Source organism: Alosa alosa, chromosome 17 (genome assembly GCF_017589495.1).
Source record: "Alosa alosa isolate M-15738 ecotype Scorff River chromosome 17, AALO_Geno_1.1, whole genome shotgun sequence".
In the NCBI taxonomy this organism is placed as follows: domain Eukaryota; kingdom Metazoa; phylum Chordata; class Actinopteri; order Clupeiformes; family Clupeidae; genus Alosa; species Alosa alosa.
The window spans coordinates 13,510,699-13,527,449 of NC_063205.1; the positions used below are offsets into that span (position 1 = coordinate 13,510,699).

A 16,751-nucleotide genomic window follows, 5' to 3' on the forward strand; every position below is an offset into this window, starting at 1 on the left:
GTGACAGTGTTTGTGTCTGTGTGTGTGAGTGTGTGTGTGTGAGTTTGTGTGTGTGAAGCGGCAGGGACACACACGTGAGAGGTTAAGGTTGCGTAGCCCCAGCTAACAGGGGAATTAATCTGCCAGGATGAGGGGGACTGGTGATGGCGGTAGAGGCGGGGTGGGGAGGGGAGGGGGGTCTTTATTTACCAGAACAAAGGGCCTCATTTGTAATGCACCCCACCCATCCTACAGCTTCATTGTCTGGCTAGCCAACAACAGGAGCTAGGAATAGTGTCCTGTCTTTGAGCTTTCGACAGCTTTTTTAGGCTTGCGGAAATGAAGAAAGCATGCATCTCTCAGCCACACAGAATCCTCTTAGTTATTCCTCTTACCTGCATCATGTGCAGGAGGCCCTCCAGCTGGTGATTGCTGCGCATAGTCATGTTCAGTGTGTGTGTGTGTGTGTGTGTTTGTGGTGCAGATGTATTACTGCATATTTCTAATCAGAATGCTAAGTGTCTCTGAGCACTAGACTTGCCAAAGTGAATTAATTTGGATTTGGAATGCAAATGACTCCAGCATGAACCAGCAGCTTAGTGTGCAATGCAGCTGTCCTGTTGGAGGGACGTACACACACACACACACACACACACACACACACACACACACACACACACACACACACACACACACACACACACACACACACTCAGTCACACACCTTTGTTCAGTGTTTTGCAGCACTAAACCTTATACAGGCACACAATTCACAAGTTAAAAGCATCCACTGGACACACACACACACACACACACACACATTCACTGAGATAACCTGGAGCAGTCCATTCATTTGCTTAGTTAGTCAGTAGGCATGCCACACAGGGCTGGGCTGCTCTCCTTTATGTCAGGGAGTCCTATAGGTGCTGTTTGCTTCTCTGCCTCACTGTACTCTGCCTTTGTACAGAGGGCTTTGGAGGGGAGGAGAGAGAGGAGAGGACTGGGGTGCAGCAGTCTTGTCATTTGATTAACTGAGAGAATTTTTAAAAAGGAATGAAAGGTGATTTAATATCGCAGCTTGGTCTCATCAACTCAGTTCTTTCTCTCTCTCTCTCTCTCTCTCTCTCTCTCTCTCTCTCTCTCTCTCTCTTCTTCCTCTCTCTCTTTCTCTCTTCCCCTCTCTCCTTCTTTCTTTCTCACTCTCCCTCTCATCCACTCTCTTCCTCGCTCTCTTGCCGCTCTCTCTCTTTTCTCCCCTCTGTCTCTCTTCTTTTCCTCCTCACTCCCTCCCTCTATTCCTCCTTCTCTTCCACCTCCCTCCCTTCCTCTGTCTCTCTCTTTCTCTTCTCTCCCTCCCTCCTCTCCTCTCCTCTCCTCTCTTCTCTGTCTTCTTCAGCAGCAGCAGCTTATTAGTTCTAACTATATAGCATGCATAATAAAACCGCTCATTTGCTCATTAATATTAAAATTATCATATTGAGAGCCATGGGCATTAAGATCAATCAAATCCTGGGATTTCCAGGTCAGATTCGGGTTGTGCTTATGAGTTTTTTTTTTTGTGCTTTTTCTTCTTTCTCCCCCTTTCAGAATCCTTTTTTCCACAAGACAGAAAGCAAAAAAAAAAAAAAAAAAAAAAAAAAAACCTACGTCAGCCCCCCCTGCCCCACCCCCTGAAATAATACAGAGATAAAGTGTAATATTCAACCAAAGGTTATTATTTGTAGGGCCTTGCTGTGCGTTTTAATTAAAAAAGGAAATCTTATAGGTTTAAGAGAGTGGGAAGAGCAGATTTATTTTTTCTCCACAAAGACGTCCTGGTATGACATATGCATGTTGCTGCCCAGTGTTTATAAGCAGCAATATGTCATTTCACGCAGGACTACAAAAACTACTATGAATTGGATACTGGTGCTTTGTGCCATGCAACTGTGCTGTTCATAAACTATATTATTGATTATATGTGTCTAGGCTAATATACTGCCCATTTATGATTTCACTTATAGCACTTTTTAAACCCCTTTTTTTACAACAGGACTGTCTATAGAGTTACTTAGGGCAGCACGGGAGTGTGTGTGTGTGTGTGTGTGTGTGTGTGTGTGTGTGTGTCAACACCACCTTATTTAACAGCAACGAAAGCATCTTTCCTCTCTCTAATGGGACAGCCATTTCCCTTGCTTATTAGCTAGCAGTTTATGTAAAAGACCTCTCCTTCTATTTTGTTCATCATTAACTTAATGTTCTATTCAGTACATAAAGCATGGAGCACTGGATTTAACTATGTGCGTGCGTGCGTGCGTGCGTGCGTGCGTGCGTGCATGCTCACACGCATATGTTTGTGCATAATGTTTGTGTATCATATTGTTTAAATCTTATTTTATTTAGAGACCGATATACTTTTAACATTTTTAATCCTGGTGTGTTTGGTTAATTGTGTGTGTTTGTATGTGTGTGTGTTTGTTCCCCCAGAATGCAGTGCGTCACAACCTCAGCCTGCACAAGTGTTTTGTGCGTGTGGAGAACGTCAAAGGGGCCGTGTGGACAGTGGACGAGATGGAATACCAGAAGAGGCGCTCCCAAAAGATCACAGGGTGAGTTTAGAACACACACACACACACACCCGTATGTGCAAATTCATATTTTCAGTTAAACATTCCTACCAGTACATTTGCTGGGCATTTTCACACATAGCTGAAATAGCATGTGCTCATACACTTAAATCTCTCTCTCACTGTACACTAACATAAAACTCCATCGCTCACACACCAGCCACACACACACACACACACACACACACACACACACACACACACACAAAGCATACTCATCAGTGGTTGGTCCTATAGTAATAGTATATAGTGCACAGTATGTTTAGGACAGTGTACTTGTGTACTAGTATGATAGTGTATAGTGTAAAGTCCCGGTATGATGTTTCCATGCGCTGTGTGCTGGCTGATGTCTGATCCCCACCTGTCCCCTCATCTGCCTCCCCAGGAGCCCCACGCTGGTGAAGAACCTGCCCTCCAGCCTGGGCTACGGAGCTGCTCTAAACGCCAGCCTGCAGGTAGGCACACTCACTCTCTCACTCACTCTAAACGCCAGCCTGCAGGTAGGCACACTCACTCTAAACGCCAGCCTGCAGGTAGGCACACTCACTCTCTCACTCACTCACTCACTCAGTCTGTCAGTCAGACAGTACAGACAGAGACGCCACCCCCTAACATTACTGTAGTGGTTTCAGGTGAATAGACAGAGATGCATCCACCCTGCCTGTGTGTGTGTGTGTGCGTGTGTGCGTGCGTGTGCACACACACATGCATCAGTCTGTCATGCAGGTGACACTTGGAGACAAGAAGGAGCCACTGGCAACATTTCAGAAACCCCCAAACCCCACCCCCCACCTCCAACAAACACACACACACACACACACACAGTCCTCCTGCTCCCCACCCAAACCAAACCCTCTTCCCCTCTCTCATTCTCCGCCTGCTCCTCCTCAGATTGATAGAGGCCTTTGCAAATGCACGGGGCTGGGGCATTAATATTTATCCGAGCTGTCATAAATGATTTGGCTCCATAGCGAGGGCCAGCCAGGAGCTCATGGCAAAAACTTTAAAATTTCATTACTGTATATAACTTTAATGTGCAGCCGCCAGAGAGGAGGCTGACAAGAGTTTTCATTATTTGGGGGGAAAGTTTTGTGTGTGTGTGTGTGTGTGTGTGTGTGTGTGTTGGTTGGGGTGAGGTGTGGTGGGTGGGGGGGGCATTTCAATGCTGGGATCTGGAGTTTAACAGCTACTTTATAGAGTGCCGCTTGCAGAAAACAGATACTGTATAAGCGTCCATCCACTTTGTTCTAGTGCCTTTTATTTGGTTGTTAGGAAGGCACAGTTGAGTTTTGATTTGTCATTCTTTCTGTGTGTGTGAGAGTGTGTGTCTGTGTGTCTGTGTATGCGTGTGTGCGCGTGTGTGAGAGAGTTTTTTGTACTGTTTTTTTTCTGGGAAACGTCAGAACAGGTGTGTGTAAGAAAGAGCTGATCTCGGTGTGAGAGCTGCTCAGAGATGTGCCTGTGTGTTATAAGCTGTGAATAGTTTCCTCTCTTCCCCCACCCTACCCCTCTGTCTATCCCATACTCCTTCCCTCTCTTTTTCCATATAACGATCCATCCATCTATTCGGCATTCTTCTACTTTCTATTTCTATTTTGTTTTATTTCCCTCTCTCTCTCTTTCTCTATCTATCTATCTATCTATCTATCTATCTATCTATCTATCTATTCTACCTCTCTCACACCCATGCATTAAACATATAGTTACAGTTTTTCAGTGTCTCTGCTGTAAGTCACCTAGGAGGAATGACACCATGTCACGTGACTTACTGAGCAGCCAAATTATCAGAACTATTAGTAACCAACTCTCTCTGTCCCTCTCTCTTTCTCTCCCTACGTCCCTGCCCCTCTCGATATGGCTCTCTCTTTCTCCGTCTCTCTCTCTCTCTTTTTCTTTCATCCTCTCTCTCTCCTCCTCTTTTTCTTCCTTTCTCTTCCTCTCTGTCTCTCTCTCCTTTTTCTCTCTCTCTCTCTCTCTCTCTCTCTCTCTCTCTCTCTCTCTCTCTCTCTCTCTCTCTCTCTCTCTCTCTCTGTCTCTGTCTCACACCCTCCCCCATGCCCCCTCCTCTCCCCTCCTCTCTCTCCCGTGCTGCCCGCAGGCTGCGTTGGCGGAGACGTCCATGCCCTCGCTGCTGGGGGGCGCCGGCCTGCTGACCAGCAGCTCGGCGGGGCCTCTGGCCGGCAGCCCCCCGATCCTGATGAGCGCCAGCCCGCCCAGCCTGCCCCTGCCCACCCACGAGGAGCTCAACGGCACGCTAGAGCACCTGGACACCAACGGACACACCAGCCCCGGGTACTCCCCGCAGACTCACCTGTGAGTGGATACACACACACACACACACACACACACACACACACACACACACACACACATATATACTCACACACACACACACACACACACACACACACACACACACACACACACACATATATATATATACTCACACACACACACACACACACACACACACACACACACACACATATATACTCTCACACACACACACACACACACACACACACACACACATATATATATATACTCACACACACACACACACACACACACACACACACACACACACACACACACACACACATATATATCACACACACACACACACACACACACACACACACACACACACACACACATACTCTCTCACACACACACACATACTCACACACACACACACACACACACACACACACACACATACTCACACACACACACACACACACACGCACAAAGACACACACACACATGCATGTGAGTACAGAGATGCACACACACTCACACTTGCAGCTCACACAGTCTTAGTAGTCTACACAAACACACACACACTCATCAGTATTAACTCTGCATCATAGATTTAAACACTCTTAAACATGTGCAGCCAGCCCACCTACGAGCACACATACAGTACACACACAATGATACACATGGACATAGGAGCATGGTTGCTCCAACCCTGTGCACCCTTTACAAACTAACCTATGGGTTACACACACACACACACACACACACAGAGACAACACATCAAAGAGCTTTAACTGCCTCACCCGAAGTTACATTTCTATGTGGCGGTGTTTACCTCAGTCACCTATAGAGTGGTGGGCATCCATTAGCCATGCAGTTTTAATTACACCTGTGTGGGCATTGTGGGGGTGTAGACAGTATATTTTATGCAAGACTGTCCCTATTAATATTTAGCAGCTAACTGTGTCATTAATTACTTTCAAATCTTGGCCTCTCCATCTTCTTTAATGGTGCAGGGAGAAGGGAGGCCTATTAAAAATGAATGTCGTGTGGGTTTCAGGAATGTGTGTGTGTGTGTGTGTGTGTGTATTAGAGAGAGAGAAATGAGCTTTCCCTAATAGGTGATGTCACACGTGTCGCTGTGCTGTGTACACCAGTGCATACACAGGGCAGGAATACCAATATGGAGTGTACACTAAACCACTGCAAAGACCTCTCTCTTTCCCTCTGTCTTTCTCTCTCTGTGTCCCTCTCTCACTGCAGAGAGCTCTCTCTTTCCCTCTGTCTTCTCTTCCTCTCTGTGTCCCTCTCTCTTTCCCTCTATCTTCCTCTGTGTGTGTGTGTTTGTGTGTGTTTCCACCTCAGCATTAATGTAAGTAGGACAGGGGGTAGTAAATAGGACACATTTGAAGATCAGACAGGCAATGGCCCATCCTCTATGTCGCATCTCATATGCACACACACACACACACACACACACACACACACACACACACACACACACACACACACACACACACACACACATACAGACATGCTACAACAGCAGAAATGAAAAATTTGTGTTTGGTGAGAGTGAACGTGTTTGAGGCCTTGAATAATGTACAACAGCATGATGCTTACTAAGGAGGCCATTCTCTCTCTCTCTCTCTCTCTCTCTCTCTCTCTCTCTCTCTCTCTCTCTCTCTCTCTCTCTCTCTCTCTCTCTCTCTCTCTCTCTCTCTCTCTCCCCTTTCTCTCTCACACACACACACACACACACACACACACACACACACACACACACACACAGTCTCAGAAGACAGTTTGAGTTCCAAATCAACTGAACAATTAGACAACACTCCTCCCCATGAAACACTCTATTCCCCTTAAGAGGCCACCACAACGATCAGCCAAACTCATCCAATTGCTCCAGGCGTGTGTGTGTGTGTCTGTGTGTGTCTGTGTTTGTGTTTGTGTTTGTGTGTGTCTAAGTGTGTATGTCCGTGCGGGTGCGACTGTGCGTGCGGCGCACGCGTGTCTGTGTGTGTGTGTGTGCCTGTGTGTGTACACGTGTGTGTGCATGTTCACATTCTCATGGGTTCGGTTTAGAAGGAAGTGCAGAAATATGGGAGACTGAGTGGATATTTTTAATGCAGCACGGGGAAAACATTGGCCATCAATAAGAAAGACCATGGGGAATGCTTTCAACAGCCACTCGGCATCAGACACCTGTACACACATACTGTAGATGCTCTCTCTCTTTCTCTCTCTCTCTCTCTATTCTCACACACACACACTGACACACACACAAACACACACACCAACTGACTGGTGTCATGATCATCAGTGATAATTGAAGCTCTTGCATCTTCACCCAACCTCAAAAATGAATCTCATTCACTCTCCCTCTCATACACACACACATATGCAGACAAGTGCACAAACAGCCACTCATTAAAGCCTAAATGACCTATCTCCTGCTCCTAATAAAGTGGCAAACCAGTGTAATAACTAATCATTCCTCCACTGGCTTGTTTCTCTCTCACTCACTCACACACACAGGCACACATACACACACACACACTCATACACACACACAGCTACATCCACAGCTGGGATATAATGAATGCAGCAGAGCATGGTGAACATCAACATCATTTGTATTAGCACACACACTTAGCTTAGCTTTGCTCATGGCTAATGATCAGAAGAGCATTAGGAGTCTGTCCAGCTTTTTCCCAACACTTCGTATTGTGTCTGGAGTTTCACATCTAAGGGGTTGCTTGTTATGCATTGCAGGGCAAAGATTATTGATGTTTTAGAAAGGCCTAAGGTGGTGTGGCCTCAGCACTCTAGCCTGAAGTGCATGATTTTGTTCATTCGATCCCATGTAGCCTTTTGTTAGTGTGTGTTTTGCAGTCTTAATCAAATGTCTGATTGGAATTCTGTGTTAGCGTTTATTTACTGTTGTGGTAAGCTAGTAGTGGAAAGCTAGCCAGTGAGCTCTCTTGAGAAGATTGCAATGTTATTATTATTTTATTTTATTTTATTTTATTTTTTTCGGGTTTTTGTTTTTTTCTTTTTTTTTTCTCATGTCGCGATCAAGGCTTGAAAAGTCAAGGAGGCATCGTTAAAGTCGCTCCGTCGAGACGCCTGGGAGTTTTCCTCCCCTCTTTCTTCATTTTTTCCCCTCTCTCTATCTCTCGCTCTCTCTCTCTCTCTCTCTCTCTCTCCATCTCTCTTGCTCTTTTCCTACGGTTAGGAGGTAAATTAATTGGCTGGACTGATGAGCTGAAGGTCGTTTCCTCCCAGTGCTGGTGTGTGTGTGTGTGTGTGTGTGTGTGTGTGTGTGGGGCGGGACGTCGTGCGCAGCTCCTCCGAGCGCAGGGTTAATAAGCTGACAGTAACACAGGACCAGATAGCAGCCGGCACCAGGGGCTGTTTTCCAGCCCGCAAGAGGCCTCTGCTGTTGACACTCGCGCGCCTCGTCTCCGTCCTCCCGATCCTCTTCAGAAATGTGCCACACACACACCCACACACACACACACACACCTACCCCCAGCTTTCTCGTGGGTAGAAGGAGAAGAAAAAAGAAGGGAGGGAAAATAAATAATAAAATAAAATATGGCTACCCCATCCTCTTCCCCTTACAAGATCTGAATATTAATTTATTTTGCTATAAATATTAAAGCAATCTGTACCTTTTAAAAATTCTTTTCAAATTCAAAGTCCCCCCTACCCCACCCCCCCAGCTGCATTGAAGAAGCCTCGCCCAGGAGAGAGCTGCCAACAGACACCTCCTAATGCGGAGACTTGCTTGATAAGGTTTTTTTTTTTTTCTCTTCTGCGGTCCGGGGATTTCCCGATGCATCCGACGTGTCAGAAATAATTAGGTTTTGTCAGATTTATCATCATGGCACAAACCCTCTCTCCTAAGATGAGGCCTGGATCATGTTAAGCCTTGTTTGTGTGTGACAGTCCTATTATTCTTGTTAGTAGTCCAACTTCCCGACAACCCTCTCTCCCTCTCTCTCTCTCTCACCCTCTTTTGCTCTGTCCTGCCCTCTCTTGCTCTCTCTCGCCCTTTCTCTCTCTCTTTCTATCTCTCTCTCTCTCTCTCTCTCTCTCTCTCTCTCTCTCTCACCCTCTTTTGCTCTGTCCTGCCCTCTCTTGCTCTCTCGCCCTTTCTCTCTCCCTCTCTCTCTCTCTCTCTCTCCCTCTCTCTCTATCTCTCTCTCTCTCTCTCTCCCTCTCTCTCTCTCTCTCTCTCTCTCTCTCTCTCTCTCTCTCTCTATATGTCTGGGTTGGGTTTTTTCCTTTCCTTCTTTTCTCGTGTGACTGGCCTTGCTGTGTTATTGACAGACACGGCAGATAGGCATCTGATGTTATGCGTCCAATGGGGGTGATGGGGGTGGGGGGAGACGCGGCCCCCTTGTGCCAGAGTTGAAGGTGTCGAGGCTGGGCTTGATTAATGGGACTGCTGCCTGTTGGCTGTTTTCCGGAGAACCCTTGTGCCACCGACGCCTCGGCATGTTAAAGAGGGGGCCGCAATTTCTATTAACGAGATAAAATATACATGGATGTACTCACACTTCCTCTCTAATGCACACACACACACACACACACCGTGAGAGACACACATACACACACACACTACAATATACACACAAACACTTGCATATGCCACTAGTGATTGCAAAACATGTCTGGGTTTTCTACTGCACCAATACACAGACATACACAGTTCATCTGTTATAGTAAATATATACTATATACTAAAGCTACCATAGATAATTGCTGAGGTCTAAAGTGACATGATACCCCAGTTCCACATCACTCAGACACACACTCACATGCAAATACAACATCAAAAACAGAGTGTGTGTGTTGAAATATATTTGAATAATAACACAAAAATGTGTTTTGTGTATAAGAAAGAAAGAGCATGTTTTCTTAAGTCTCTGTGTGTGTGTGTGTGTGTGTGTGTGTGTGTGTGTCCGTACTTGCCACGGACAGGGTAAAGGCCTCATATAAAACTTTCTCGCCACGTCTTCCGCCATGTCTTGTCTCTAATTACCTTTAACAAACAGCAGCGTGACACAGAGCAGTGATCTGACAGCACTCAGACTTGGGAGCAAACTACTCAGATATTTATGAGAGGATGTACCTCTGCACAGCACACAGCATCCTTAGTACAGACACACAGATATGCAGAGAGGAAGGAGTGTGAGTCAGAAGAGGAGGAGGAGGAGAACGAGAGTGAAAGAAGGAAAAAAAGAAAGAGGAAAGTGAAAGCAAAGGGATGAATTGCATTATGGGAGTTTGTTCCTCATCTTTGCCCCCTCCTCTTTTCCAGGTCCTCTATCCACGTCAAGGAGGAGCCACTCAACATGGATGACGACGACTGTCCGATGTCGCTGGTGACGACAGCCAATCACAGTCCAGAGCTGGAGGAGGATCGTGAGCTGGAGGAGGGCAACCTATCGGAGGACCTGGAGTGATGGATGAGCCCCACCTTTTCAACCCTTCTCAGTATAACAAACCACACCAATTATGTCTGTCCAGATTAGCCACAAGGCCACGTCCATAGAACAAACCCCCCTTCCCCGTCTCAAACCACTCTGTTACCAAAACAAGCCCAGGAGATTGGAGGTCAGACTATTTATTGAGCATGTGTCCAGGAAGAAAGAGAAACGGCCCAAAGAAACTCTTTACTGAAGCCTCCGGGAGTCAGTAAGAACCAGCATGAGATGTCTGGTTGTTTTTTGGGGGGAAAAACAAACAAACTGTACAAAGCAGACAAAACAAAAAACAATACAAAACAAACACACACTACAAAGAAAAAAAAAAGACTTTTTTTTGTTTCCGTCTCTCGAGCGAGCAGCTTGGACAACATCAGGCTGGAGAAACAAGCAAACACAGGCACACAAGCGGTGCGGACGTTTTTAAAAAAACTCACAAGGATTCCAAACGACCGAGCCTGACTTATATAAAAAATAATGGCCTCATGTACTGCCAAAAAAGAAGACATTTTATGTTTGTGAATATCCCACCTGCAGTAGTTGTTGATGTTAGAGACAATTGCTGGTTCAATTTAAATTGTTCTGTTTTCATTTGCACAGGAGTAGTATCAGATATTAATGTCACTGCCTGTACGTTGCTTCAGAAAGTTTTAAAAACATTGTTTTTTGTTATCGTTTCAGTTCTTTTTCTTAACCATGCCTTTCGGATATTTTTGTTGTCCTTTTTTTTGTTGAGTTACAAAAGAAGCGCCAACTGTAAATTCCCATTTCTGAATTCTCAAAGAGAGAAACACCACACGGTTTCACGACTGTTGCAGCTGTCCAAAAAAAAAAAACCAGAAAAGAAAAAGAAAGAAAAAAAAATAGGTCTCTATCTTTGTGCTGGGACGTGACGTGATAAGTTGAGATGTAACTGTTTGTGAGTACCACGCTACTAGAAGAAGGAAAAAAAAAAACGAAACCAAGAAAAAAATGGCTTAGGGATGCATTTCTGCGTATTCTTCTACCGTTGTCTTTTACCTCCTCTTTGGAAAAGCTTTGTCTACCTGCAAACAGTCACAGGCAACAGCTGCAAACCAAAGCCTACACTATCAATGGCCAATAGATTAGTCAGAAGGTACACCTTCTGTAACTTTAACCTATTACAAAGAGAAGCTTTTTTTGTTTGTCTGCTAACTACCTTTGATGAACCTCTGGGATTGTCTCTAATACCCTGTACAAAGATTTTCGGACAGAGGAGCCGATTTTAAATGTATAATTTGATGAGGAGTCGTAGAGGGTCCACTTTTGGGAGGGAGTTATATTGTGTGTATTAGGGGAGGGGAATTGTTGTCGTCTAGCCGAAGGTACATATTGGGAACCATTAATGAGCAGCTATAGATGGACCATGACCAAAACTAATATTTGTGTATCAGTGGAAGTACAAAAAACATGTTGTTGTTGATGTTGTTGCTGTGGAGATATTTTTTTTTTTTTTTTTTCTGTATCACTTTTTAATTTGTAATTTTTTTATTTTTCTAACTTTATTCTTTGTTTTTGATCACTTGTGTTGCCATTGTGTTATTGTTTTTCTAGTGAATGTGTACTGTTCTGTGGGACTGTCAATGAAACGTCACGTCTTTCTATCGCCATTCTGCCAGCGTAGGGCTGGTCGAGCGCAAAACCGAAACTGAAAAAAAAAACATTGTAACCAAACATTTTATGATATCTAGATAAGCCAAAAAATCAATTTTCTCAAGTTGTGGTAAGACGCGATGTGGCTTGGTCATTGTGTAAAAGCAAATAATAATAGCCATTATAGCGAGGGTTCCAGAGGAAGAAAAATACAATTCTTTTCTAGGTGATTTTTGCTTCATAGCACGACATTGAGCTCTGTCTGTATAAACCAGCCTGTCGACTGCGGAGACTCACCCTCTGTCAGCTGTGAGGCCTCATGTCATGTTTGAGGTAAAGGAACAGGTTGATACGTACATGTAGCTGTGGTTGCGGTATGGTTTTTCTATGTAGCGAATATCATCTAGAAAAGTGCACGTCGCTTTAACACTCACGTTTCTTCAGTCAAACCAAAGTAACACAAATTCTGCCTCTACGTATACGTGATAGAACTGCTTCAACTGTGCACCAGATCGAAATCTCGCACGCAGTCCAGTTAGATATTTTTTGTTTATTTACTTTAATTCTTTTTTTTTCCTTTAGCTTTTTTCATTTTTCTCTTTTTAGTCTGCCGACTTTCCCGGTCCTCATTCATGGCCAACTACCAATGCAGAAGGGTGTCTACAACCTAAAAATGCTTTGTATTGTATTTACAATATTGATGTGTGTCTACTTTAAATGTATGGGGAAATTCCGTGCATATGTTTGATTTCCAGTGTGGTGCCACAGTCAAGAGGTTTGATGATAGAGCTTAGTGTGAGTGTGCACACACACACAAACACACACACACACACACACACACACACATACACACACACACAGGCACTTATACACACAGGCAATTGTGTACTTATAAAGTACACAAATATAAATGCACACTTACACATGCACACATACAGACACACACACAGACACACACACACACACGCACACATACACACCAGTTCCACTCAAAGACGGAGCTGGGCCCAGGAACAAAGCTTATTCCTCCCGATTTGCTGGAGTCAGCGAATCGACTTGAAAACGACGTTCATAATAATCTTATCACACCAAATATACGGACGCCGTGTCTTTCAAATAAAAAAAGGAAGGCTTTCTCCCACCCACTTACCCAAAAAAAAGGCTTTCTAAAGAAAAAAAGGTTCTACCTCTGCACAACGATATATAATTTTTTTTTTTCTTTCCCAACAATTACGTCAGATTGCACGTCTAACCCGAACGCCACAAGAGCTCTCTTTCTTCACTCTGCTCTCTCTCTGCTCTTCTGGGCTGGTCTCCATGGACACGGCCGTCAGGCGGTTTACATTCCCTGTGTCAGACCTGGCAGATTTGCTTTGTGAAAAGTTGTCCTCGAACATTTGTAGAATGATTATGTAAAAAAAAAAAAAAAAAAAAAACTCGACCTGTAAGGGGATATTGTGTTTAAAAAAATGCATGTCTAAACTCATTTGGTGGACTGGAAAAAGCATCTAAATGTGAAGCATTGGGATGGTGGCCTACTGTTAGCGTACCATGCATATGAATGCATACCTCAGCTGTGTTGCTTTGGAAAGGACAAAAATGACTCTACCACAGAATGCATATAACCTGTAGATTTTGCATGGGTTTTGTAAAAATGAACAAAAAAAATATTAAAAAAGACAAAAAAAGAAAAAAAGTCTAAAATAGTTGCTTGCACACAATACCAGGAAGACCTCCAGAAATGCAGTCTGCTCCCTCTCTAGATATTAGGATTGTCTGGGATTCTTCTGGGATGATTCGTCTGTATTTTGATAATTGTGCATATTATGTATAAAAAAACATTGTTGGTGGACCCATACAAATTTACCAGACATTTTTTTTCTAAGCTGAGAAAAAAAAAGAAATCAGTGTTTCTTTTCTGAGTTTCATGAAAGATTTTTGTTCTGTTCTCTCTCTCTCCCTCTCTCTCTCTCCCTCTCTCTCTCTCTCTCTCTCTCTCCCTCTCTCTCCCTCTCTCTCTCTCTCTCCTCTCTCTCTCTCTCTCTCTCTCTCTTTTGCTTGCTAAGACTAGCAACCCTGCTTTCTTTCTGCACCTGCTTTGCGTAGCTGTAAGGCTTTAAACTAATGTGTGTATTTATTGCTTGTACCTCTGTGAATACGTTATGAAGCATCATGTCTGGCCGTTGAGTCTCATATCCTTTCTACTCTCTAATAATCGGGAAAATGATCCCCTGTGTATACAGTAAATTGGAACTGTAGCAAAAAATGTTTATGTAATTGGTGAATAACTTTTTTTAATCGGTCTTTATATTTTTTTGTTTTGTTTTGTTTGATTGTTTTCATTCTCTTGTTTTCATTTTTTTATTTTGTTTTGATTGAGGGTAACTCATTTTTGATACTTTTCATTACCGTGTACTGTGTCCATATGTTTAAGATAGGAGAGTAGAGGTCATCATTGAGAGTCGTAAAAAAAAAAAACAAGCTGTTATTATTTTCTGTATCCATGGCTTTTTTTCACTGCTGAAGAAAAATAAAGGACCAAAACTTAGGAAATTTGAAAAAGCAACTGTCTACCTCGAACACCGGGGAGTGCCGCACTTTTCTTGCATCAATCCATCCATCCATCTTTCATCCACACGAAAGCTGATGCTGTGGAAATTGAGGGTCATTACACTTTCATGCCTTGTGCAGGACAGAATAGCTGCTGAGAATGAAGAGGGTGAGAGAGAGTGAGAGAAAACGAGAAAGGCAGAGAGATACGGTGAAGAAGTCATGAAAGAATAAACAATGAAAGTTTAATGGTCATGTTACAAGCCTTTGTTGCAGCCTTCCAACACCTCATGTGTTGTTTAGATAAAACTGGGATAGATATGTGTGTGTGTGTGTGTGTGTGTGTTTATTGTGTGCAAGCGTGGGTTTATAATGCATGTTTCTGTGCAATAATAATGTCTGTGAGTGTGCATACTGTATGTCTGTGTGTGTGTGTGTGTGTGTGTCTGTAAAATAGGCTGGGCTCATGTGGGGTGAGGCTGTCTTTGATCCGAAGTGGGCTTTGGCCCAGCAGACAGTTGTAGTTGAAACGGTTGTTTGCTGGTTGCCTGTGTTGTGCCCTCCCTGGAAAAGTGCTAGACACTCCTCCTTCTCCTCCTCCTCCTCCTCCTCTCTGCGGTGTCTCTTCACACCAGGCCACATGGTAAACTGTGTCATACATACTGTATATGGCACATTGTCCAGTGCTACATAATAAGTGAAGTTTTGCAAAGCAAATTTTGCTCACTCACACACTACGGGTTAGGTTTTCACATTCATTGCGGGTGTATGACTGTGTGTCTGACTGTGTAGCATGTGTGTGTATATTTGTACAGTGTGTGTGGCATGTGTACAGTGTGTGTGTGCCTGTCTGTGTGTCTCTGTCATGCTATGAGTGCGTTTTGTGTTTTTGCGGCATGTGTGTATATGTGTACTCTGTGTGTGTGTGTGTGTGTGTGTGTGTTACCACGCCAGTGTCAGTTGTTGTGTTGTGTTTGAGCCTCGGCTTAAGAGGAATTCCAGTCTAATTCCCTGGTAATCACCGGCTTCTCCCCCAACCCCTTAATTGACTCCACTTCATTTGTCTCTGCTCTTTTTTCGGCTAATTTTTGCAAGCCGCCCTCAAAGACATCTTCTCTTTCCCCCGTGTCAAAAATCATCAGCTGATCTAATGGAGGATCAGCTGAGCCTGTGTCACTGGAACAGACTGGGGCACACGGCACTTTCGACCTTTTAAAGCAACAGTGAGTCGTTTTCATCTGTAGTCTGTAAGATAATTAGTGAAAAGCCAACAGATTTGCCATGCAAGTGCCAACTATAGCACAGTTGGCCCCACTAAAAGCTAGCTAGCATATTAACGCATAAATGAATGCATAAAATGCATTTTGGTGCTATATTTAGTAAGTGTTTTTTTAGTTGATTTTACATTAAGGGCCTTTTATCCTGGATCACATACTGTAACTACATAGTGAGGTAGTGGGAGGGACAGGTGTCTTTACCTGTCCCACACACTATTATATATCATCCAAATAAACTTCAGGATGATTAAAAATCTAGTGATTTAGAGAAACATCTATCATAGAGTGGCAAAAACCTATATGCCATTGCCTCAAGTGCCATGTTGTTTCCCATGAAGCGCTAAGCAGTGCGGCATCCATGATGGTGTGCTGCTGGTGCTCTGTGGAGAGATGAGAGCAGCTTTAACGCAGGCTGCCCAGACGGCTGGACCCCAGTAGAGGCCTGCTCCGTCATTTCAATCGGAGAGAGTATGCATTGGCTCCAAACAACAGCAATTGGCTCGCTGTCCCCATGGTGTTGTCTCTTCGCTCACTCTCTTTCGATCTCTCTGTCTCTGTCTCTTACATACATGAATGCATGAATTACACTCTTTCTCTCACGTCTGCACATACTCTGTATCTTTATCTCTCTCGTTCACAGACACACATGCACGCACACACACATATTGGTCTGTACCCCATCTCTCTCTCTCTCTCTCTCTATCTCTCTCTCTCTCTCTGGCTGTCATTGTTGTTGTTGCGCCTGCACTGCTCTGGCGTTCCACTGCTCTGGCTCTCTGGGCGTAGTGGGCCTGCATGCCACTGCTATTTATGCTCTCGGAAGTGTTTGGGAATTCAAGTGAGGGAGCGCATACTCTCTATCACACACACACACACACCACGCGAATGCAACAAGGACTGCCTGTGTACTACACAGCATCAGAAGCGGGATTCGACATGAAAGCCTTGCGCGTGGATAC

General features: G+C 44.2%; 1 protein-coding gene across 16 annotated transcripts in view; it reads left to right on the top strand.

The window, feature by feature from the left end:
- Window positions 1-14,514, top strand: part of foxp2 (forkhead box P2) — a 141,105-nt gene extending 126,591 nt beyond the window's left edge. For 10 of the 16 annotated variants that reach the window (XM_048267507.1, XM_048267513.1, XM_048267510.1 and 7 more), the window contains 5 exons: window positions 2,446-2,567; window positions 2,971-3,040; window positions 4,289-4,312; window positions 4,684-4,898; window positions 10,186-14,514. In XM_048267507.1, coding sequence (XP_048123464.1) covers window positions 2,446-2,567; window positions 2,971-3,040; window positions 4,289-4,312; window positions 4,684-4,898; window positions 10,186-10,330 — 576 coding nt within the window. In that variant the 3' untranslated portion in view covers window positions 10,331-14,514. The remainder of the gene's footprint in view (window positions 1-2,445; window positions 2,568-2,970; window positions 3,041-4,288; window positions 4,313-4,683; window positions 4,899-10,185) is intronic. The other 6 variants (XM_048267512.1, XM_048267514.1, XM_048267522.1 and 3 more) reach the window with 1 other exon arrangement.
- The last annotated feature ends 2,237 nt before the right edge of the window (window positions 14,515-16,751 follow it).